This window comes from Rhamphochromis longiceps, linkage group LG3, assembly GCF_057381845.1.
Source record: "Rhamphochromis longiceps isolate RC_006_pf linkage group LG3, R_longiceps_female_GT1.1, whole genome shotgun sequence".
In the NCBI taxonomy this organism is placed as follows: Eukaryota; Metazoa; Chordata; class Actinopteri; order Cichliformes; family Cichlidae; genus Rhamphochromis; species Rhamphochromis longiceps.
In genome coordinates this window covers 69070692-69095168 of record NC_140559.1, presented here as the reverse complement: position 1 = coordinate 69095168, position 24477 = coordinate 69070692, and the positions used below count along the sequence as shown (strand labels likewise).

Below are 24477 nucleotides of genomic sequence, written 5' to 3'. Positions count from 1 at the left end.
GTTTGAGTTTATTTCCCACATCATATGAGTTGCAATATGTAAAATATTTTGAGTGTATTTCCCACCTTAATTAAGTTGAAAAATATTGAACATTTTGAGTTTATTACTCCCTAATTATAAGTTGAGGAATATCAACATTTGAGTTAACATTGAGGTAATTTAAGGCAACTGCAACTATAATTTTTATTTTAGTTAAACTTAAAACTTTTAAAAACATCACTAAAAAATTGTTGTGTAATCTGTTACACAACAATTTTTGAGTTCTGTGAACTTATTAGGTTTTACAGTGCAGATGTTGCAGTCTGCTCTCTGTTTCCATGAAACAACCACACTTGAAATGATCATTAAAGCTACCTGTACTAAAGGAAGCTGAGAACATGGCAGACGTGGGACTGACTGTGATCAGACTGTGACGATTGTTCTTGAGCAGATCTACAGGTCAGCTGTTCCACATCATGTTTCTAGGATGGAGCCGTTTGGAATAATGCCGCCCTCTGCTGGACAGATATCGTGTTGTCCCTGAGTCCTTCTGATCCTCAGCACTTTCTATCAGGAGACAACGCACCCAGGTCCCATCTGACGTTGTTCACTTGATGTTCTGAAGCCCAGTACGGACCTTAACACGGGCTCCATGTGGACATATTAGATTAACTGTTTTTAAGACCAGTTTCTTGAATTACATGACGGTGTGATTTTTATTTTGTGCTTTTAGTGCAGAGAGAGTCTCTGTGGAGGTTGGATGTTCTCCCCGTGTTTGTGTGGGTCCTCTCAGGGGACTCTGGCTTCCTCCCACAGTTCACACACATTCAGGTAGTGGGGTTAGGTTAACTGGTGAATAAGTGTGAGCGTGAACGGTCGTCTGTCTCCTCACCCTGTGTTAGCTGGGATCCACTCCAGCTCGTACATGCCCGTCAGGCACCGTCCTCATACCTGTTCTGGTAAATCCAGTCCTGGAAGACACAGCTCACCTGGAATCTGTGTTCATGTTATAAAATGTTACATTTCATTAGAAGTTGGTTGTATTCCAGTTTTATGTTGCAGTTTTCACTTTTGAAAGGGAAGGTTAGTCCAGCTCAGTCAGATGCTGAATGCTCTCTTTCAGTACGTTGTTGTATTAAACGATGACTCAGCAGACGACACATTGTAGCCATGTTAAAAATCATGCAACAGACCCTTGGTCACGATGTCGTTGTGGGGATGTCTAAAGGCTGGCTTCCTTCTAATAACCGTAACAAGTGTTTATGGCGCTCCTTGTGATGCTGGGTCAAAGTTCAGCCTCTGAAGACCTCGACGTGTTTGAAGTTATCCACAGGCTGCGAGGTCCACTTCAAAGGTGTTCTATGTTAGATGTTGGTCAGGTTAATCAAAATGGAAACTGTGGAACGTTTCAGAAGTTTACACATTAACCAACATGGTCCAGCACTAAACATCGTAAAGCCTTTAGTTTTTGGAGAGAGGATGCTGCCATCAAATTCAAAATGGGCTAATATTTTTCTTTAAATGTTTCATTTTCTCACTTTGTTTAAAATACTGGTTTATAGGATTTGCAAATGATTGAATTCTGTTCTTAATCATATTTAACACAGCGGATCAAATGTGGGGAAGTGGGTGTTATATTCAGATTGTGGGATACATTTAGGAAATGTAAAACTTTTGATGTCAATGTTGTTTATTTGCAGGCAGTGGCGGTCCTAGCCTGTTTGGCACCCTGGGCAAACAATCCCTCTGGCGCCCCCCCCCCTCCCCCCCCCCCCCCTACACACACACACACACACACAGACACAAATCCTTACACACATTAACATAAAGCTGCTGCACACACACACACACACACACACACACACACACAGAGTAGCCATTGTATGCAGACGGCTACCAAACAGCCATCATAATTCGTCATACAATGAGAACAGGACAAATCAACAATTGACAAGGACTAATTAATATTTAAATCTGTAACATAATGTATTGTTTGGAGTTTAGTCTGTTACTGTTTGTTTGTTTACCATTTCTTCTTGGAGCAACTGTAACCCACATAATTTCTGACTCACTCTGATTCTGATAGTTTCAGGATGACCTGCCATTATCCAATCACACATCTGCTTACCTGCATCTTTTGCTCGTTTCACCTCCTCTTCTTTTCTATTTTTTCTAAGTTGAGCACCATGATGGCTTTGAACTTTTCTTGTCCATCTTCCATTGGTTTTAGTATGAACACAAATCCCCCAACACAAGGATCACCACAACATGATCTAATAGACCGACACCTTAGTTCACAGATTCACTTCATCTAGGGTGCATTTCTGAGATTTCACACAACCCAGGATTCAAATCATGAATACATAATGGACTTGGATTTACAACATTATAAATGAAATGTGCTCTTTTTGGAAGCAGCAGGGGCCCCCTCCCCTCAAACTGTAAATTTAAATTGTTATTGATCCTTTACCCCTGGTCCTAAAGTGTATATTTATTTTCTTACTCTTCTTATTGTTTGTTTACTTGCACTGCTGTAACTGGAGCCTCGTCATCTCATATCTCTGTATACTGGACTGTCTGTAGCGGAGATGACAATAAAGTTTACTTTGAGTTTGGCAGCGAGCAGGCGCACCGAGGGCTCTCGCGCTCACTTTCGTGTATAGAATTTCGAAAAAACATTGGTGCAAATTATAAGTCTGTATCATGATGCCTGGTGTTTTTGTGTTTGTTGGTTTGTTTTTATTTTTCTTTATTTTGTGAGTTGGTTATTAGATGCTGCTCCAGCCGGTCAGACTCATCTGGCTAACCTAACAGCAGTCCTGGCCAGGCTAGAAAAATATGGATTGAGAGCAAACAAAAACAAATGTGAGTTCTTCAAGGATGCCATTGAGTATTGTGGACACAAGATCGACAGACATGGGCTCCACAAAACCGAGGACAAAGTTGAAGCAGTCCTGAAGGCACCAGACACTAAAAATGTGAGTCAGCTACGTTCATTCTTGGGCTTAATTAATTATTACCACAAGTTTCTACCAAACCTTTCAACAGTCCTGCACCCGCTGAACTCTCTGCTGCAACAAAATGTCAAATGGAAATGGACAAACTATGAAGAGGCATTTAATTTAGTTAAGTTAAGCAGCTCATTACATCAGAGGAGATTCTGACACACTTTGACCCCAAGCTACCACTTCGCCTTGCCTGTGATGCCTCACCATATGGCATTGGTGCCGTGCTATCTCACAAAATGCCTGATAGATCCGAACGACTACTTGCCTTTGCCTCAAGGTCCCTAAATGCAGCCGAGCACAACTATACGCAGATAGACAGAGAAACACTCAGTCTAGTGTGGGGAGTGAAGAAGTTTAATCAGTATTTATATGGACGACACTTCACCCTGATCACAGACCACCGACCGCTGGTGTCCATCTTTAACCCTCAGAAAGGTATTCCAACCATGGCTGCGGCACGCTTGCTTGGGCTTTGTTCCTGGGTGCACACACCTACACCATTGAGTTCAAAGGGACAAAGCTACATGGAAATGCAGATGGACTTTCACGTCTTCCACACATGCAACCCACCGAAGAAATGACTGCTCCAGCTACTGTGTTTCATGTTACACAAATGGAACCCCTACCTGTCACAAGTGCTCAGGTGAAAAGAGAAACGAGCCAAAACACAATCTTGTCAAACGATCTTACTGTGAATGGTTGGCCGTCCTGTAGTGACACTCAGTTCTCTGCGTACTCCACCCGCAAAGACCAACTATCCGTTTGCCAAGGATGTGTCATGTGGGGAACTCGTGTCATCCTGCCACCCAAACTACGTACAAAGGTACTGGACTCACTGCACGATGGACATTTGGGTGTTAAGATGAAAGGTCTTGCTAGAAGCTATGTTTGGTGGCCAGGCACTGATTGTGAAATGGAGAATATGGCTAAATCCTGCATTGTTTGCCAGCAGACGCTGCGCCAGCCTCAAACAGCACCTGTACACGCGTGGGAGTGGCCATCTGCTCCATGGCAACGCATTCATATAGACTATGCTGGCCCATTTATGGACTAAATGTTCCAGGTTGTGGTTGATGCCCACTCAAAGTGGCCAGAAATCTTCCCCGTAAAGCAAGCAACAGCTGCCAGCACGATCAATAGTCTTTGGTCACCGTTTGCACGCACAGGTCTGCCACAACAGCTCGTAAGTGACAATGGTCATCAGTTTACTGGAGAGGAGTTCCAGTGTTTCCTTGGGAGTAACGGCATACGACATATCACTTCAGCTCACCATCATCCTGCAACAAAGCTGAACCAGCCAGTCACACAGAGGGGAAACCGCTACAACAGAAAATTGACAATTTTTTTACTGTCTTACCACTCATGCAACAACTGGACACACACCTGCAATGCTCTTCATGGGATGAGATCTGAGATCACATCTAGATTTGCTGAAACCAGACATTCGCAAGGATGTCCAAGATAAACAGTCTTCCATGGTGGAAGCAACAAGAAACAAAACCAGGTTCTTCAATGTTGGACAAAGAGTTCTCGCCAGAGACTACAGAGACCCAAGTCAGAAATGGCATTCTGGCACGATTCGTTCACGGACCGGACCGCTGATATACACCATAAATGTTGGAGCCAACTTAGTCTGGCGTAGACATGTTGATCAGATTCTAGATGCAGAATGTCACGTGGTTCCAGAGCAACCTGAGAGGACACATCTACACCTCAAGATTCAGAAGAGTTTGCCCTCGCTTCACCACCTGAGGTTCAGGGTTTACGTGAAACCACCAATGTTCAAACACCTGAACTTTCCACACAGAGCACTATGGACTCTGACCAAACAGGCAGACGTTACCCTGAGAGAAATCGCAGAGCACCTCAGAGACTGAACTTATAGGTTTCCAGTTCATTTTGTAAGGAAAGCAGTTAAAATGTTTAAGAGGAAACAACCTACCTCTATGTTGTAAATCACTGAGTAGGTGTCATATTTCAGTTTAAGTACAATCTTATGCTTATGCATAAGCTTATGCTAGACGAGTCCAGAAGTACAGAAACCTTGTGTACAGCGTTGGAGATGAAGTTCTTCTCTTGAACATGAAACGTGGAAGGAAGGGAGGAAGACTTGATCCAGATTTTTCAGGACCCTACACCATTCAAGACATCGCTGGCAAATGTGTGAGATTAAAAAAACACGGAAGGAGCAACTTTAAGAAATCACTACAGCATTGACCATATCAAGCCATACAGAAGAAGCCACCATGTAAATATCAGTGACAATTAAAAATACCCAACTCGCAGTCAGACGGTGAACAGCAGCACAGACCTGAAGATGCCTCCCTGCCATCCTACTGCTAACCCTCAGTGCCAGCAAAGTCCAGAGGATTCATTATGCACCCAAAACGGCTGACACAAGGAGTTTAACTGTGTTCCAGGACCAGAAACGCGTGAACAAGAACTTCCCTCCCGGAAACAAAGCTTAGAAAATGAAGGTGACATAGTGAACAACTCTTTTTGACCAGTTGGTCATTTGTTGCCAGTTTGGCGTTGCAACTTAATTGACTGTTGCATGACTTTGTTTGCATTTTGCAGTCTTCAACTCATATTAGATGTAAAGAAACGTGCACTGAGCTTGTGGAAGTCTGGAAATGGATCTGCCTGTCAGTAATTTTCTCTTTTGCCCACCCGCTGTACCTTTCCTATTTCTCTGCGTGTAAATGCATGCCTATTGTATTGACTTTTTCCTGTTGTGGCCCGTCGGCCTTTACCAAGCGTATCCACTACAAATCTCATGCATGCCTGAGCTAACTTATCATATTTTTCTTTTAGTAAAGAGGCTATGGCGTGCAAAGGATACTGGGCGCTTGGAGGCAGCTGTTGGACCATACAAGTTATTTTTCGAACACTGCAGGGGTCACGGTGGCTTTCTGATGAGGTAAGAGAACTTATCATTATTGAGTCTGATTTCGAGGTTCTGCTCCTTCTGAAGCATTTGCAGTGCAGAGACCATTAATAGTTTAAAATGTGCGAGTAGGTCGGGGGGTTTGTATTGCAAAACTCTGATAAGGTTTCACCCATTCACTTCAATAGGAAAAAATGTTATCAACCACAACACAGATGTTGTGACATCATAATACCCAGTTTCAGTATATGCAGAAAGAACCTTTATCAGCAATTCTATTCCTTTAGATGTTTTTGTGTACAGCACTCAAGCAGTTACTTCAAAAATTGTTGCTGTTGTTGTATAAACTCAGATTTTTCAAAACAGGTCATTGATGCATATCTGCACCGTGTTATTGACAGACGAAAGGTAAGTAAGAAATGTCATTTACCTACTAATTTTGAAATTAAAAAAAAACCCTATTTACTGTTCTATAACATTTTTCTATACTTGTGCAGAATGCTGCACACCTGCTCTGTTCAGTAGTTGCAAGCTCGTTGTTTTCTGGGCAGTTCAGATGCCTCAACTGGTATGTTGAAAGCTCAGAAGTGGTCCAAACAGTTGACTCCTTTCTGTTGCTGAGGAAAGAGTTCGGTTCCTTTAAAGAAGACTATATTTGAAAACACCCTGAGACGCATGGTACCTAAGTAAATCCAAATTACTCTGCACTTCCAATCCCACAGATGAAGTTCCCAGTTGAAGACGTGGCTGTGCCCTGTGAACTTTGGTACACACTGGATTCTTGTGGTATGTGTTCATTTTGTTATTAATTTGCATAATTTGTTGTGAAGCAGTTTCTTGCACAAAGTGTTATTTTTAAATAAGTTTTCAGTGGCACAAACAATTGTAATTTTTAATTTAACTTTTTCTTTAGATTGTCAACATTTCTGCACAGAAAATACTGCTCATAGACCCCATGGGAATGAAGGTGTTTATGACAGGAAAATTCTGCGCAACTGGAGGTATGTATGATACTGAGGTGTTATTCTTAGATTAAAAAAAAAAAAATCTTGTTTCATTACAAACACTTTTGTTCAACTAGGAATTTTCTGAGGATGAGAGGGCATGAAGACACCATGGAGTGGCAGTTACAGACTATGCAACACAACAAGCGACAGGATTCCAGCAGTTGTGGAGTTTTACTGTTAAAGGTAACCCTTATTCAAATGATTCAGTTTCTTGTTAGCTAGAATTAAGACTTTAAGTGAATTTAAGTGAAGTGAAAGTTATTTCGGTCAACAACAACAAAGATGATCATTTTACATAGAAGTACTTAATCATACAGTAACTGAAAAAGGAATAGGCTGAAGCCTTGTGGCTTATAATTATCCTATCCTTTACCTAATTAAGACTTTACATTCTAATTATGATCAATCTCACAGTTTGCAGAACACTACCTTGATTTTGGAGAGGTCAGTGAGGTGTCAACCACTACAGAGCCAGTTGTGCTGGAGCGAATGCAGATAGCTTGCACCCTACTTGAAAATCGAGGTAAGTCCAGTAAAGTCCTTATCACGTTAGTGCGTACTTCCAATTTAAATAGTGCTCTTCAAACACTTTCAGATAAGACCCTTCTCAAAGTCTAATTTAGACTAATTTTCCAGGAAGTATATTTGGAAAAAATGTACTATTATTTTTTAATTATTCAATAAATAATGTTTGATTAAAACCTAACTATGATTGTGTTTCAGGGAACGCTGAGGACTACTGCATTGTTTTCTCCATGTTAGATGCTAACGCTGACCGCAGCATGATTGAAATGGTAAAACAAAACAAAACAAAAGAAACACATAAGTCTTAGTATCATTACTTGCCAATCATAATTAAAATGTTGAGTAATAGTATTCACCAAAAAGAATATGAGCCATTTATTTTTCCTTTCCAGGTGCAGTATGAATCTTGCCAAAGATGGGCACATTTTGCATGTGAAAAATATAAAGAGAGCAACCAAGAATATAAATGCCAAAAATGTAGCCAGAGTCAGACAGAGACTGTGCAGAGACTGTAGAAGGACAGAGCAGCAGCAGAGCAGTCCAGATACACTGATGATCCTCTGTCAGATCCAGAGGGACACACAGGGATGATGCTGGACTCTACATTGTGTCTGACAGTGGAGCTGTTCTCAGAGCAGTTCACTCTGCAGCACTGACAGTCATCTGCACTTCTTCTCATTCCTCTGTCAGTCACTGCTGGATGAAGCTCTCCTCTCCACCTCCCAGTAACATGGCCCAGTCAGAGCGTCTCTACACACAAGCTGCTGCTGCTTCAACCTCTCTGGATCATCAGGACACAGCTCCTCCTCTCTCAGCACACACACCGTCCTGTTTACCATCATCAGCTCCACCTGCAGAGAGAAGAAGGAAGAGCAGAGGAGATAAACGAGTGTTTTCAGAGACTCTTCATCAGCTGTCAGTCAGTGATGCAGCACATCCAGTATAAAGAGCAGCAGGGACTTCAGTGCTGGGACTGTACTAGGACTCATTGTTGCTTCACTTTTTCTAATCTTTGGATTTTTATTGAAGTTGATGAAGATGTTTTTCCCTCCTAGTTTGAGTTTGGACTTTCATTCATTAGAAGAACCTTGGTGTGTCCACTCTGAGCTCTGTAGGAACCCCAACAACAAGCCCAACAATCCAGATGGACGGTTCCAGCTGTTAACTGGAGGAATTCCATCCAAACATCTGCTCTCACTAAATTCTTCCTCACCTACAGACTGTGTTCTTCACTGCTTTAAACTTGGAAATGAATGCAGTCATTGGTCTGCGTGCTGCTTTGTTCAGAGAGCTGATTGGCTGTTGACAGCGTTTGATCAGAGCGTGTCAGCCGTTACCATGGTGACCATAAAGGTCAGAAACAGGAAGTGTTTGTGTCCAATCCTGAAGCCTGTCACCATTCTCCTCTCACAGCTTCACTGAGAAGCTGCAGCTTTACAGGAAACACTGGATCTTTGCTTCATACTGACTGTGTTTAGTACAATACTGCTGACAGCACCACCCACTCACTCCATCACTCTACTTACACCAGAGTCTCCAGTCTGTAGTCTGGACTCTGCTGAAGATCAGACAGCTGCTTCACATCTGGATCCTTCAGGTTGTTCCAGCTCAGGTCCAGCACTCTCAGATGGGAGGGGTTGGACTTCAGTGCTGCTGCCAGATAATCACAGCTGATCTTTGACAAATAACAGTCCCTCAATCTGTATAAAGAATGAAAGATGTAAGTTTATTAGACAAAGTGTGAGCTTGAAATCATTCAGTGTTTCATCATCTGTTCAGAGCTGAAGAAGGTTCAGAATGTAGAAGTTTAGAAAATGGAAACTCCAAACAGCTGAAGCCAACAGGAAGCAGCTTCAAACAGGAAACTGTGCAGAGTTTCAGACTATATGTCCTGATGCAGCCAGTTGGATTTTGGAGATTTGAATCTCTGTTCTGTGACTAAGTCCTTGAATCATTTCTTCCAGTTGGTCCAACAAGACAGACTAAGTGTTGGACATGTGTTGTGGCTCCATTAGGGGAGCTTCTAAATGTGATGTGATGGCCCCTCTGGGTCTGTCAGGTCACAGGACTGAAGAGAGCTCAAACTGGGCACACACTTGTTCCAGTCTGGACCAAAGACTCTATACTGGGACTGAGGGACTGCTTTGACTGCACCCACTGGGACTTTTTAAAGGCTCATGTTCTCACTTAGATCATCGATTTCTACTTACATTTCTTTCTGGGAAAAATGGGGATTACTTTGGAAACAGGAAGTATTTTCCCCAATAAGCAGCCCTGGATTAGTAAATCACTCCAACATGTTCTCAGGCAGAAGAAGCTGTCTTGTTATGAGGGAGAGAAGAAAAAGATTGAGGCACAGAAACTTGTTGAAAGAGAGATAAAGCAGCTAAAATCAGGTGTAAAAGTAAAGCAGAGGATGAGCTGAATAAAGGACACTCAAGGCTGGCTTGGAAAGGAATGAAGTCCATGGTGGGGATGCAGAACAAGGAGCAAAGATGAATGTGATGCTGAATCAGCAGAAGACTTGGACTCATTTGATTCCAGCTTTGATATCATTGATTTCAATGAAGAGCTTTGTGATTGTAGCAAAGGGCTGGTAGCTCTGAGAGTCCCACTGATGAGGTGTTTGTGTGGAAATCTCTTAGTGGGACCAAAGAGAGAAAAAGCCCTGGTCCTGATGCTGTGGGAGGGAAATGATTGAAGTGTGCTGTGAGGAACTGACTGGGAGATCTTCACACATTTTCCAGTCCTCCTTGGAACAACAGGAAGTTCCCAGCATATGGAAACAAAGGTTAAGTGTCCTATGGCACTCAGTGATGATGGTGCTGTGGCCCCACCACCTCCACCTCTTTGTAAAGGAACTAACTGTAATCTGAAGCTTCAAATGGGACTAAGACTTCCTCCACTAGGTGGCAGTGTCTGATGAGAAAGTGTTAGTGGAGCTGGCCTGGAGTCAGAAACAGGAAGATGCAGGATTTGGACTGAAATGGGGAAACGTGGTTCGCACTAGTGCCTTAAAGCAAGAAGGTTGTAGGTTGAAGCTTGTTGGCCTTTCTGTGGAGGTTGGATGTTCTCCCACAGTCCAATGAAATGCTGCTTAGGTTCATTGGTGCTTCTAAATTGGCTGTAGGTGTGGATGTGAGAGAGTGCTTCTCTGTCTCTCTCTGTTGGCCCTGTGATGGACTGCTCACCTGTGCAGGTGGACCACGCCTCTTGCCCTATGACAGCTAGGGCACAGGCTGCAGCCCTGTGAGCCTAAGCTGAATAAACAGTTAGCAAAAATGATCCATAGATGGCCTGAAATCCCCCAGTTAGCAGTTTGGTAGATAGCTATGACATGCTAATCCCATCCAGCAGCTGTATTCTACCTGTAAGCTGATCCCTGCTGAGCCAAAGCACTTTTTCATATACAAATTACAACCTTTAATAGAAACCTATTGGTCAGCATCTTATTAGCCTGCTGTTAGCTTCATTCCACAGAAAACTGAGAGAAACTAACAGAGTTGATAAAGAATAAAGAGAAATGTGCTGATTTAAAGCCTTTGAAGTGCTTCAGATGATCTCTGTCCACTTCTGTCCACTCATTCATTCATGTAAGCTTTCTAATGCAGCTTTGATCTTCACAGTCTGCTTCATGAAACTCATTCTAACCCTGAATGTCAGAGTGTTCCTCCTTCTCTTTCCCATCATTCATGCTGGCAGTGGAGGAGATTTGGATGTTGGACTGTGTTTTGGATGATGTGTGTATGTTTGTGTTGGACTGCTGTCTGTAAAGCAAACGCACATTTTGCTTTGGATTTCAGTGTCAGACAGACTTTAAGGTGGAATGAAGAGTTGGAGAGTTTCACAGTGAATTATCCAGTGGAGGATTTTTCTTCTTCTTTGAAGGTTTGAAATGTGAACATTGTTCTGCTGCAGTCAATGGACTAAACCAGAGAAGAAGAAAACAGACTTTACCATGAAGATCCTCAGTGTGGATCAGTATAATATCAGCCTGATGTCTGCAGTTTAGTGTCAGCACAACTTTCACATCATATTCATCTCAGCACAACTAAAACATGCTGACTGACCTCAGAGTTTCAAGTCCACATCCTGGACTCTCCAGGAAACCACACAGATGCTTCACTCCTGAATCCTGCAGCTCGTTCTTGATCAAAGAGCAGGAGTCATTACTCAGGTCCAGCTGTCTCAGATGGGAGGGGTTGGACTTCAGTGCCCCTGCCAGATAATCACAGCTGATCTCTGACAAATAACAGCCCCTCAATCTGTATGAAGAATGAAAGATGTAAGTTTATTAGACAAAGTGTGAGCTTGAAATCATTCAGTGTTTCATCATCTGTTCAGAGCTGAAGAAGGTTCAGAATGTAGAAGTTTAGAAAATGGAAACTCCAAACAGCTGAAGCCAACAGGAAGCAGCTTCAAACAAACACAACAAGAGAAAAAACTCTGAATGTTTCACATTAAAGTCGTACATTTCTCATAAAAACAGGACAAAGACTTGAAAAAGTCGTGTTTTTCCTTCCAGGAACCACAAGGCTTCACTTTTAAAGGTGAAGTGTGAAAGAAATGGACATATTTGAAGTCCAACACCTTTTTCCAGTCACATTATTAAAGCAGACAAACTACAAGCTCATTTTCATTCCAACAAGTCATCTTCTGACCTGGACTAACAACACTGGTCTCTATGTGCAGCTGGCTGTGAGACCAGTGCTCAGGGAGCGTCTACAAAGTGCAACACTGAAAGAACATCACACACTAGCTGTGTCCCAAAACGTCGGCTGCATCCTTCGGAGGACCCGGTATTCGCGGTCTACGTGGGCCGGGTCCTTCAAAGACCGAAAAGGCTGGAAGTGCGAGGCTGTGAAATGGGACGGTCTAGCCTTCAGATTTGCGTCACCGCTGTGTCGGTGGAGTTTAATAAACTCGGCCGTCTGCTCCTTGCTATCTAAAATATAACAGGACACTGGCGTAAACTCTCGACCGTCTCACACTTCTGTTTAATCAGTTTCCTGTTTAACGTTTATTCAGCTGTGTGAAAATCCCGGAGGAACTTTGATCTCAGCCAAACCGATTTACTCCGGAACAAATAAAACACAGAAAAAAGGCAAACAATTACATTTTTAAGTTATCCGAGTGACTTATATATCGTGTTTCACCTGAGTAGTGAAAGAGCGGGGTCTGAAAACGATGAAGCCGGGCGTCCGCTGCTCTCGCCGGCTGGAGTGACCATTGAACCCCCCGGCTTGCTAGCGATCGGGTGGGTAACAGACGTCTCCGAAAACGTCGGCACACTTTTGCAAATATGCGATGTCTTGATAAACCAAGCAGATATTTGAAGTTTACACAGCTACTTTCTCGCCTGAAAATATGTTAAAAGTTTATTTTGTGACCCAGAAAGATTGATAAGAGTAATTTGAAAACTTAGTAGCTGCCGCCATTGTTGGCAGCTGAAATTTGGCTGGGCCGCGCTATGAATTCTGGGATATGGTGGGCCACGAAGGACACACCCGACGAATCCTTCAAATTCGGGGAAATGAAGGACGCATTTGTCGGGCACATTTGAAGGAGTCGACAAATACGGACAGCCTTCATCGCCTGGCTGTGATGTAATCGGCCTTCAAATGCAGCCTCTGGAGGATGCAGCCGACGTTTTGGGACACAGCTACTAATTTGCTTCCATCATCCAACCTGAAGAGGAAACAGGGACGCCTCCCCTTCAAAGTAAAAGCTGCTCCTTTTGGACACAGTATCAGAGAAAGTCTACAGTATAACATAGAAAAGACAGAACAAAGTTTTGGTTGTTTTTAAATTGTGCAGAAATGAAACTACACTAAGCTCAATTATGTGACAGACATTTCATCCCATGTCAGTTTGGCCTCATCCTGGGCCGGATTATCCAGCACACACTCTGACCACAGGCCCAGGGGCCACGCACAGCTTGGCTCCATCCAAGAGACAGGAAACAAACCAACACAATAATAAAAGCACCATGTGATCTTCTTACATCTTCAAGACAAACATAGTAAAAACATGAGCATATTTGTTTCCTGATAAAATGATGTGACAGGTAGAACAGAGTAAAGTGGTGGTGTTACAGCCTTTCTCCCCTCTGCTGCCGAGGCTGTTAGTCTCTCCCAAACTCAGCTACAGGACTTCCAAATGAATGAAAGCAGCAGAAGTGGCTTTACAAATGAAAGAGGAAGAGGAGAAGAAGAGGAGAGGGAGGCCACCCTGACCATCACTCCAGCTGAAAACATCACACTTCCATTAAAGTTGGTGAGGAAATGTTGAGCAGGATGAGCTGCTGGCTAATCTGGAGGCTGTAGCAGCAGCTCACAGTCACAGTGGGTTTCCACTCATGAAAAAGCTCTGGCTGCTTCATTTCTCATCTCATATCAGAGACTTTAAAGCTTCACTGAAGCTGTACTGTGATGCTTCCATATTCCAGTGAGGCCTCCATAATGATTTCAGCTGTTCTGTACACACACTGTGTGCCCTGTATGGCTCAAAGTCTCTGCAGCCTGTTTTTATCTGCTATCATCAGATCTTCATCATCCTCATTCACATCCCTCACACACTCTACAGCCTCATCAGCACTGACTTCATCTTCACTGACTGATGGAGCACAACATGAACCTGTGGAGGCTGAAACACTGTCCTGTCAAACATCTCCCCGTCACCACTCCACTTCTGTCAGCCTTTAAATGAACCCTGCTCAAGTCTGTCACTTCTGTTTGGAGCCAAAAGGAAAAACTGTTGTTCAGTCGTTTGGAAAGACAACATTTCTGAAAGCACTCAAACTTCTTCACATTTGTCTTCAGACACATCCTGAACATTTAGGAACTAAAGAAAGTTTCAAACATCAAAGACCTGAAATATAGAAAAACTACAACAGCCGCAGTCAGTGAACTCACCTCAGAGTCTCCAGTCGACAGTTTGGACTCTCCAGTCCAGCACACAGAAGCTTCATCCCTGAATCCTGCAGGTTGTAGTTTCCACTCATGTCCAGCTCTGTCAGATGGGAGGGGTTGGACTTCAGAGCTGAGGCCACAACTTCACAGTGAGACTCTGAGAGTCCACACCGAGTCAGTCTGTGATGATAGAAAATATAAAATGTGTTATTATAAAAGCAGAAAATCTGCATTATAAACACAGACTGAATGTATATGAAGACAAAACAGAGTGAGGTCATAATCTGATGAATCTGCTCTTCACATCTGTGCTTCAGCTCCTCTTACTGTGTTTGACATGACACAACGATTGAGTCTCTCTCAGACCTGCAGACTTTTAATGAGAATCTTTGTTTGGCTTTAATCTGCAGATGAAGGAGGAAGATGGTGTCACATTTAGGCTTCCATAATGTCCACAGTCTGTCACTGAGATCTGATCCAGAGTCAGAGTGAAGACACACATTTGGACTGTTTCCTGTTTTGACTCCAGAACATTTTGAATGAGTTCAGCTCAGTGAAGAGTTCCAGCTGGAAAGATGATCTCTGTTTGCTACCTGCTGTCAGGTACGACTGTTCACGTCCACACGCAGGAAAAACCTGCTGACTGTTACCAAACGGAGCAGAAATCTCATCACTGGACAATAATGATGAATGAACTCAGAGCTGCTGACATCAGATCTGATTTCAGGGGAACTAAACACAGAAATGATTGGCTCATTTGAGCTTTCTGAGCCATTATCTGCTGCTGTGTCGCTAGTTGGCAGAAAATGATTTGTATTCCTGTTCAGGGCTTCAGTGTTTATGAGTCCAGATCCAGGTGACAGCAAGTCAAAATGATGTTACCTGTCTGTGTCCAGCAGCAGCCTGTATTCACTTTGAATATTGTTCTAACCTGACATGGATCAGTTTGTCTTTGATTGGTTTGTAAATGTCACTGTTTCCATTGGACCTGAGTGACGTACAAAGACAGAGAGGGAGAGAAAGGAGAGAGAGGATGGAGACAGCAAAGAGAGAGCAAACACAAACAGGTGAGAGTGGACAGGTGACCAAGGTCAGCAACCAATCAGAGAGCTTCTGTTTGACCCACAGTCACTGATGATGACTGCACATAACCAAGCAGTGTGTTACTCTGATATCAAATATGGATCCTGCTCTTATAATAATGATCATCAGATGATATTATTGTGTTATTTTGTAGCTGAATACGATGTTTGTGTGATTATCAGTGAAAGAAGCAGTGAGGAGGATGGAGAGAGAGAGAGGACAGAGGGTGAAGTTAGAAACACTAAAAGGATTTTTCATGGATTTCATGGATGATTTGAGTGATTTCCAGCAGGACACTTAAACATGTCAGTGGACGTCCTAAAGAACATATTCACTGATATGAAACGTGTCATTGAACAGGATTAATATCAGTGGAAACATGGTGGAAACAGCTGTGACTGCATGGATGTGACACACTTCAAATCTGTTCTCCACTCTTGGATTTGGGATCCATGGAGCTGCTGCTGAGTCTGTACAATAAAGGAATGGTGTGGAAGGTTGCAGCGTACGGACACAAACACTTTGTGCTTACAATCTGATTTTATTTTCAACATTAAACTACTAACCTACACTGATCAATGATGTTAATGATCACATCTGGACTCACCGAGCCTTTCTGCAGTTCCTCACAGCTGGAATCAGTCTCTGTCGTCCCCACTCTGATGTGTTGTACTTCTGCAGGTCCAACTCATCCAGAACCTCCTCTGACATCTGCAGCATGAAGGCCAGAGCTGAGCACTGGATCTCAGAGAGTTTCTTCTCTGATCTGTTCTTTGACTTCAGGAACTCTTGGATCTCCTGATGTACTGAGAGGTCGTTCATCTCCATCAGACAGTGGAAGATGTTGATGCTTCTGTCAGGAGAGATTTCATCACTGTCCATCTCCTTCAGGTTGTTGATGACTCTCTGGATGGTTCCTGGACTGATCTCTGTCTGACCCAGCAGACCTACTAAGAGTCTCTGGTTGGACTCCAGACAGAGGCCATGAAGGAAGCGAACAAACAGGTCCAGGTGGCCATTTTTACTCTGGAGGGATTTCTCCATGGCTCTGTTCAGGAATTCATCCAGAGAGGACTCGTTGTAGTCTTTTCCCAAAAAGTTCTTCAGCACCTCTGTCTTCCTGTTGGTGTGACAGTGGAACATGTAGACAGCAGCCAGAAACTCCTGAATGCTCAGATGAACAAAGCAGTAGACTGGTTTCTGGAAGATCACACACTCTCTTTTGAAGATCTCTGTACAAACTCCTGAGTACACCGAGGCCTCTGTTACATCCAGACCACACTGCTCCAGGTCTTCTTGGTAGAACATGATGTTTCCTTTCTCCAGATGTTCAAACGCCAGCCTCCCCAGCTTCAGAACAACTTCCCTGTCAGCCTCCGTCAGCTCCTGTGGACTCGTCTCATGTCCCTCATGGTACTTGTTCTTCTTCCTCTTTGTCTGAACCAGCAGGAAGTGTGAGTACATGTCAGTCAGGGTCTTGGGCAGCTCTCCTCTCTGCTCTGTAGTCAACATGTGCTCCAGAACTGTAGCAGTGATCCAGCAGAAGACTGGGATACTACACATGATGTGGAGGCTCCTGGATGTCTTCATGTGGGAGATGATTCTGCTGGACAGCTCTTCATCACTGAATCTCCTCCTGAAGTACTCCTCCTTCTGGGCGTCAGTGAAGCCTCGTACTTCTGTTAGCCTGTCAACACATGTAGGAGGGATCTGATTGGCCGCTGCGGGTCGGGAAGTTATCCAGACGAGAGCCGAGGGAAGCAGATTCCCCTGGATGAGGTTTGTCAGCAGCTGGCTGACTGATGACTTCTGTGTGACATCAGACAGCAGCTTCCTGTTGGTGAAATCCAATGAAAGTCTGCTTTCATCCAGGCCGTCAAAGATGAACAAAAGCTGAGAGACAGCCAGCTTCTCTGCTGTGACCTTCTGTAATGTTGGATGGAAAACATGGAGCAGCTCCAGAAGACTGTACTGCTCATCTCTGATCAGGTTCAGCTCCCTGAATGAAAGCAGAACCACCACACTGACATGTTGGTTCTCCAAGCCCTCTGCCCAGTCCAGAGTGAACTTCTGCACTGAGAAGGTTTTTCCAACACCAGCCACGCCGTTGGTCAGAACCACTCTGATGGGTCTCTGTTGGTCAGGTAAGGCTTTAAAGATGTCCTGGCACCTGATTGGAGCGTCATGGAGGGCGTCCATCTTGGAAGCTGTCTCCAGCTGCCTCACCTCATGTTGGGTATGAACCTCTTCACTCTGTCCCTCTGTGATGTAGAGCTCAGTGTAGATCCTGTTGAGGAGGGTTCTACTTCCTGTTTCATCACTTCCTTCAGTCACACGTTCACATCTCCTCCTCAGACTGATCTTATGTTCATCTAAAACCTCCTGCAGACCAACATCTGCTGAAGAAGGAAAAACAATGAGACTAAAGAGAAAGAAAACTCTTCAATGTCTGAACAACACAAGAAGTCCAGTTTTCAGAAATGAGTCCATCAGCAGACAGATATTCAGTCTTACTTTGTACACAGCTGCTCTGACTGGCTGTCTGCAGTCCAGCTCTGCTTCTGGATCTTTCTCCACACTGTGCAGAAGCTCTGATGGTGACACAGAAAAGTCAAAGTGGAGATACTTCTGTGCACCTTTGATTAGACTCATTATAAAAAGGAAAGCAAAGTTTGAACACAGTCATGTTTCCTGTTCACTGACTTACATTTATTCCATGGACACTCACTCTAACCTGAAGCACAGCTACAACCCAACATTGTTGAGGCCTCATCTCCTCCTTTCCTGACTGTAGAGGTTAAATATGCAACAACCGACAAATAAAAGAATTTGGTTCATTTCAAAGAAATTCACACGGTGACCAAGTAAAGTAACCGTAGTAAAGGAGACAACATCCCGTTGATGGTGGGATTATTTGAAAGATTTGCTTTAGTCACGTCACCAAATGCAGTTGAACCACCCGTGGATCCATGTTTGACCATTCTACCACTCTGAGCTCTGCTTTTGAATCATTTTATTATTATCATCATTCATTTATTCATTCTTTGGAGGGGGGCTATTTCCTAATGCCGCCCTAATAAGCTGATGTTCAAGGGGAAATATAACAGAAACTCTTTCAGTGTTATTCATTAATAAATTAACAGATAAACTGTGAAGAAGAAAAAACTGAGATTTAAAGGAGAGAGTGAGAAACTTGATCATCCATCCTCATAATACATGTTTATCAGTATCTGCTGTGACCATACTGCAGTAATAACTACAAGTCTACATTTCTGTGACTGTTGATCAATCACAGCAGGAATCTGAGCTCATCTCTGCACACAGAGCAGCTTCAGCTCTGGGATAAACTGCTCGCTTCACGTCCTTCTCAGCTCACAGACACTCATCCTCATATTTTCCTTTAACATTTGATGGTATAATTCATCTGAGTTTACACTTTATCTGCATGAATACAGAAAAACAGACCCAAACACCAGAAACCATCAGTTTCACCATGTAGAATATATTGTTGTTTCCTTGCTTTTAATTCAGAGAAAAACTCTGATTTGGATTTTCTCTGTTCTCTTTGCCACAGCCCATCCCAGCAGCAGCTGAAGCAGCTGACTGTCACAACACTGAATAACACTTTAGGAGGAATTTCAGAGGTCAGCAAAGCTCCAGGTTCAACATCAGTTAATTAATCATAGTTCATCATAAATGTTAACCTGGCTGGCACACATGTTAATGTTAGCCATTTAAATATTAGCAGTTAGCTGAGGCCACAAGAAGAAGAGGCCCTAGAAGAACAATGGATGATAAGATTAGATTTTCAAGACTAGGCATGAGACGTGTTTTCCTTTACTGTCTCTTACAGAGGAGGGAGCAGATACCAGACGAGGTCACGGAGGTACGGGGAGGATTCGCAGCAGACAGCAAGACTGCCACGTCCATGCGAGAGAGCGATGGCTACGATAATCTCTGTTTTTAAGATAAGATAAGAGATAAGATAAGATAGAACTTTATTAATCCCTCGGGTGGGTTCCTCTGGGAAATTCGACTTCCAAAAAGCACAGCAACGACCGAAGTTACAGTTACAGAATTGTTTTATTATATATATATATATATATATATATATATATATATATATATATATATATATATATATATATATATATATACACACACACACACACACACACACACACACACACACACACACACACACACATAAATACAGAGACAAATATAAATAAAATATACAAAGGGGATAAATAGAATAAATAGGAATAAAACATAAAATAAAAATACAATGTCTCCCTATATAATGTTGTACAGCCCATGTGAGGGTTATCCTCTCTGCGAACCAGATGCTTGATTTCACACAGAGGTCCACCAACTGAATTTGATCAGTTATGGAACGATTTACCTCGACAGGCTCCTTCACTCGCTGCTTTTAAACCTCCTTTAAAACACACTTTTACTCCCTGACCTTTGACCCAGTGTGACATGTTGACTCACTACCTCAGACAGCTTAAAATAGTCTTTTTGTTTTTTGGTGCTGCCTAAAAGAACCGTGAAATATCTGTCCTATATACAGTTATGTTCATATATTTTTGTGCTACATCAGGAAACTCAAAAACATAGTTTTTAATATTTTAATCCTTATTTTTAAAACTTTTTTTGTCATTTTTCTGAATAACACTTTAGGAGGAACGTCTTGATGCATTCTCAATCATCCAGGAAAGTAAATCTCCAAAAGTTGATTCTCTTCATCTGGACGTAGCGTAAATGTGTCCCAGCTGGACTTTTGTCAAAGCTGGAAAGGCTCCTAAAGAAAGTTCCAGTCGATCCAGGAGAGAAGGACAACCGCTGCCTAAGAGAAAACCTGTAGCTATCCCATATGTGTCAGGAGTGTCGGAGCAGCTGAGTCGCATTTTTTCTAAACACTGGGTCTCTGTGGCTTTTAAACCCCAAAACACGCTGCGCCAAAAACTGGTCCACCCCAAGGATCGGGTCCCCCGACACAAACAGAGTAACATAGTGTACGCTGTTAAGTGCAGGACGATTGGCAGGATTTATACATCGGGGAAACCAAACAACCTCTGGCTACAACACAGAAGAGCCACCTCGTCAGGCCAGGACTCTGCAGTCTATTTACTCCTACAGGCCAGTGGACACTCTTTCAATGATGAGGATGTAACATCCCGGACAGGGAGGAACGCTGGTTTGAAGGCGGAGTCAAGGAGGCCATTTACGTGAAAAGGGAAAGACCATCTCTGAATCGAGGAGGGGGCCTAAGGGTACATCTGTCACCATCTTACATGCTGTGATTGCAGCCATTCCCCAACTCTCTGTGAATGGTACTCATGACCATTGATCAGTGGTTGTTGATCAATGGTCATGAGAATTGCATAATTAAGATTAAGGAACTGACCTCACAGCCCATTGTTCCTTCAGTGGGCTGGTTTCAGTCATCATGCAAATGTCCTGTTTATAAGATTGAATCCTGCAGTCAGCTGAGACTGAAGGAGTCACCTGGATGAGAGACGAAATGTTTCTCCCACAAAATGCTACGTCCAGATGAACTGAATCAACTTTTGGAGAAAGAAGTTGAATCAGTATTTCAGCTTTAAGAGGGTATTTTAACACAAACATCAGTCCTTCTACTTAAGTATGTTTGACACTTTGTTTACGCCTAAATTAACTTTACTGTTAACGAGTTTTCATGTTTCTGTAATCCACCAGTGTGCTCATGCTTTTTTAATTGAAAACATATTTTTAATGATCAAATATAATTATGTTTGTTATTTGTGGATTTTAAATGTCCTTGACAGAGACAGATGATGATCATTATCCTGCACTGTGGTCTCAGGTTTGGTCGAGCTAGCACAAAGAATGGCTATGTTGAACTTCCTCCTGGGATCTACACTAAGAAGTGAGTCCAACATTAGCAGGGTCTCTTTCCTTTATCTGATTCACTTTAGCATTCACAGTCACGTGAAGCTTGTTATTAACTCGATAAGTCAACCCAGGGTTTCAGCTGAGCGCTCACATGAAACACATGGTGTTGGCAGCATCTGATCAATCATATTCATGGAGACGTGTATCAGCAACAGAGCAGCTGAGTTTGCAGAAGGAAGTCAAACTAAACCACAGGAACAATATGAGGAGATTACACACATAATAAAATACTAGCAGTAACACAGCTGCTGCAGACAAATCAGTCGTGTGATCGTGTGTGAGAGGAGAAGGACTGTAAAGGAGTTTGGTGTTAAAAGCTCTGTATGAATGTGGGAGACTTTGAAGGGCTTTAAAAATGCCAATATAAAATAAAAGGCAGCAAAATTGCTGAGTGTGAAAGTCACCAGACTTATCAGACCTCTGTGATTAAGACCTGTAAGAACACCTGTTTGTACTTGTTGGCATTATATCAAACACACACGTATATTAAGCCTTTGTTTGAACTCTGGTTGAATTTGTTACTTTCAGACTCCTCCATCCAGCAACACCTGAAACACCTGAGTGGAAGCTCCTCCCTACACTGTGTTTGAAGCAAAGCACAAAGGAGACACCTGCTGGAGCAGCTGGAGTCCTACAGACACTCAGCCTCTTCACTACACAAACACCTCCTACAACATCCACTCTTTCCACTCTGACTGCTGTGTTTGTGGAAACACTCCAACACACACCGCTTCACATACCAACATAGAAATGTGTGTGAAAAAGAGCTGAGCTGATATTAAACATGAGGATTTATTCAAAAATACAGAGTCAGGAACAACATCTAGACACACATTACCTCTCAGCAGCAGAAGAACAGCCTTTAAAGTTTATATAAAAATCCTTCGACACGTTGCTCTTTAAGGAAACACAGCTGGGTTCAGGTCCAGGAGATTCTGGCCTCTTATTGATCCTAAAAGAAAAACAATAAATGTCACAGCTTCATGAGACAGGAAGGAAAAACTGGAAATATTAAATTAAAGACATGATGAACAATCTCATAAAAATAATGTACTTACTCTTTGTCACATAACAGTCTTTTGTTAAAGTTTACAGCAACACCCTTCGACCTGTTGCTCTTTAAGGAAACACAGCTGGGTTCAGGTCCAGGCTCTGGATTAGTTTCAGGGTTATGTCCAGCTGAGCCTGGTACGCCCCACAGCTCTGGGCTTTAAAACAACACACACAGAGGTATGAGTGTGAATAATGATGGAGCAGTGATGTGAGTGCTGAGCTGTGACATGGAGAAGAGTCATGGACAGTTAGAGATGGTCATCTCACCTCTGAGCTTTGGTCTGGCTCTCATGTTCCCCACACAGAGTGCTTTTAGAGGGAGGGACTCCCTCCTCTCTGTCCTCACACTGATCCATGCTGCTCAATTCACATCAGCTCACACACACTTTCTACCTGCAGAGGAAACACAAATCATTCATGTGCACATCAACTGAGAGCTGCAGAGGTCGTGTCTGATGTGTTGGACTAACATCCATCTGAGACGCAGCTTTCATCAGTTCACTACAAAAAGTGTCACAGAGCCGAGTTCAGCCTCCAAATCCTCCATTACTGTAGTCCTACAAAGCAGCAGGTCAAACATGGCTGCAGAGAGCAGCTTTATGTCAGTAACCATGTCCAGGACCGAGCTGACTGCTTACAGAGCTCATACTCTAACTGCTAGCTGCTCTGCTAGCTAACTCAGTAACAGTGACTCTGACAGCAGTTACTGTGGAACAGCGGCCGAGCTCAGGACACATTCAGCGTGTTTAGTCTGAGTCCTGGACTCTGATTCAATGGATTCAATCCAGCTCAGAGTTTCATGTGTTCATCAGAATAAAATACATGTACTAATATAACAGAAGTAATGCTCTGAATGCAGGACTGTAATGGAGGATAAACAAGGTTTTTACAGCCTGAAAGAAACATTCAGTTCATATATTTGTAGACAGTGAAGCAGCTTTTAATACTGCAGCTGTTTCCTTCACCTGTGTGTGTGTGAGCCACACCTTCATGTGCTGCTTTAGAAATATGTGGTCTGACTGCTCAGACTGAGTCTAGGAGGAAAGTTCACACGCTGGAGAAAGTTTTGTTCCTAACTTTGTCAGAGTTCAGCTCCAAAGACAAAGAAGACGGAGCTCACAGTCTGTAGATGGTCCTCAGTGTGTGTGTGAAGCCAAGAGAGCACACAGGAGTGTGTTTATGTCAGCAAATCAGTGTGTGAAGAGTCTGAGGGAGTGTGTGAATGAGACTCAACACTGAACAGTCCAAGAAAAGCGTCTGGACTTCTTTAAGTTTAACTTAAAGAAGTCCAGACGCTTTTCTTTTTGTCTCCATAATGTCTCCATAATGCTGCAATGTTATCTGCCCCAGAAACACTGTGCAGAAGCTCTGATGGTGACACAGAAAAGTCACAGTGGAGATACTTGTGTCCACCTTTGATTAGACTCATTATAAAAAGGAAACAAAGTTTGAACACAGTCATGTTTCCAGTTCACTGACTTACATTTATTCCATGGACACTCACTCTAACCTGAAGCACAGCTACAACCCAACATTGTTGAGGCCTCATCTCCTCCTTTCCTGACTGTAGAGGTTAAATATGCAACAACCGACAAATAAAAGAATTTGGTTCATTTCAAAGAAATTCACACGGTGACCAAGTAAAGTAACCGTAGTAAAGGAGACAACATCCCGTTGATGGTGGGATTATTTGAAAGATTTGCTTTAGTCACGTCACCAAATGCAGTTGAACCACCCGTGGATCCATGTTTGACCATTCTACCACTCTGAGCTCTGCTTTTGAATCATTTTATTATTATCATCATTCATTTATTCATTCTTTGGAGGGGGGCTATTTCCTAATGCCGCCCTAATAAGCTGATGTTCAAGGGGAAATATAACAGAAACTCTTTCAGTGTTATTCATTAATAAATTAACAGATAAACTGTGAAGAAGAAAAAAACTGAGATTTAAAGGAGAGAGTGAGAAACTTGATCATCCATCCTCATAATACATGTTTATCAGTATCTGCTGTGACCATACTGCAGTAATAACTACAAGTCTACATTTCTGTGACTGTTGATCAATCACAGCACGAATCTGAG

General features: G+C 42.8%; 2 protein-coding genes across 2 annotated transcripts in view; both read right to left on the bottom strand.

Moving 5' to 3' along the window:
- The window catches only part of LOC146676553 (protein NLRC3-like), a 464157-nt gene that overhangs the window by 316300 nt on the left and 123380 nt on the right, over positions 1-24477 (bottom strand). The gene's annotated exons all lie outside the window — the stretch shown is intronic.
- LOC146676559 (protein NLRC3-like) lies at positions 8929-22749 on the bottom strand. The gene is made up of 8 exons (XM_085400837.1): positions 22661-22749; positions 22399-22548; positions 22179-22292; positions 17915-17991; positions 16008-17799; positions 14321-14497; positions 11477-11671; positions 8929-9106 (listed from the first exon to the last, which is right to left on the bottom strand). Exons 1-8 carry the CDS (start codon positions 22747-22749, stop codon positions 8929-8931), a joined length of 2772 nt encoding a protein of 923 aa, XP_085256963.1.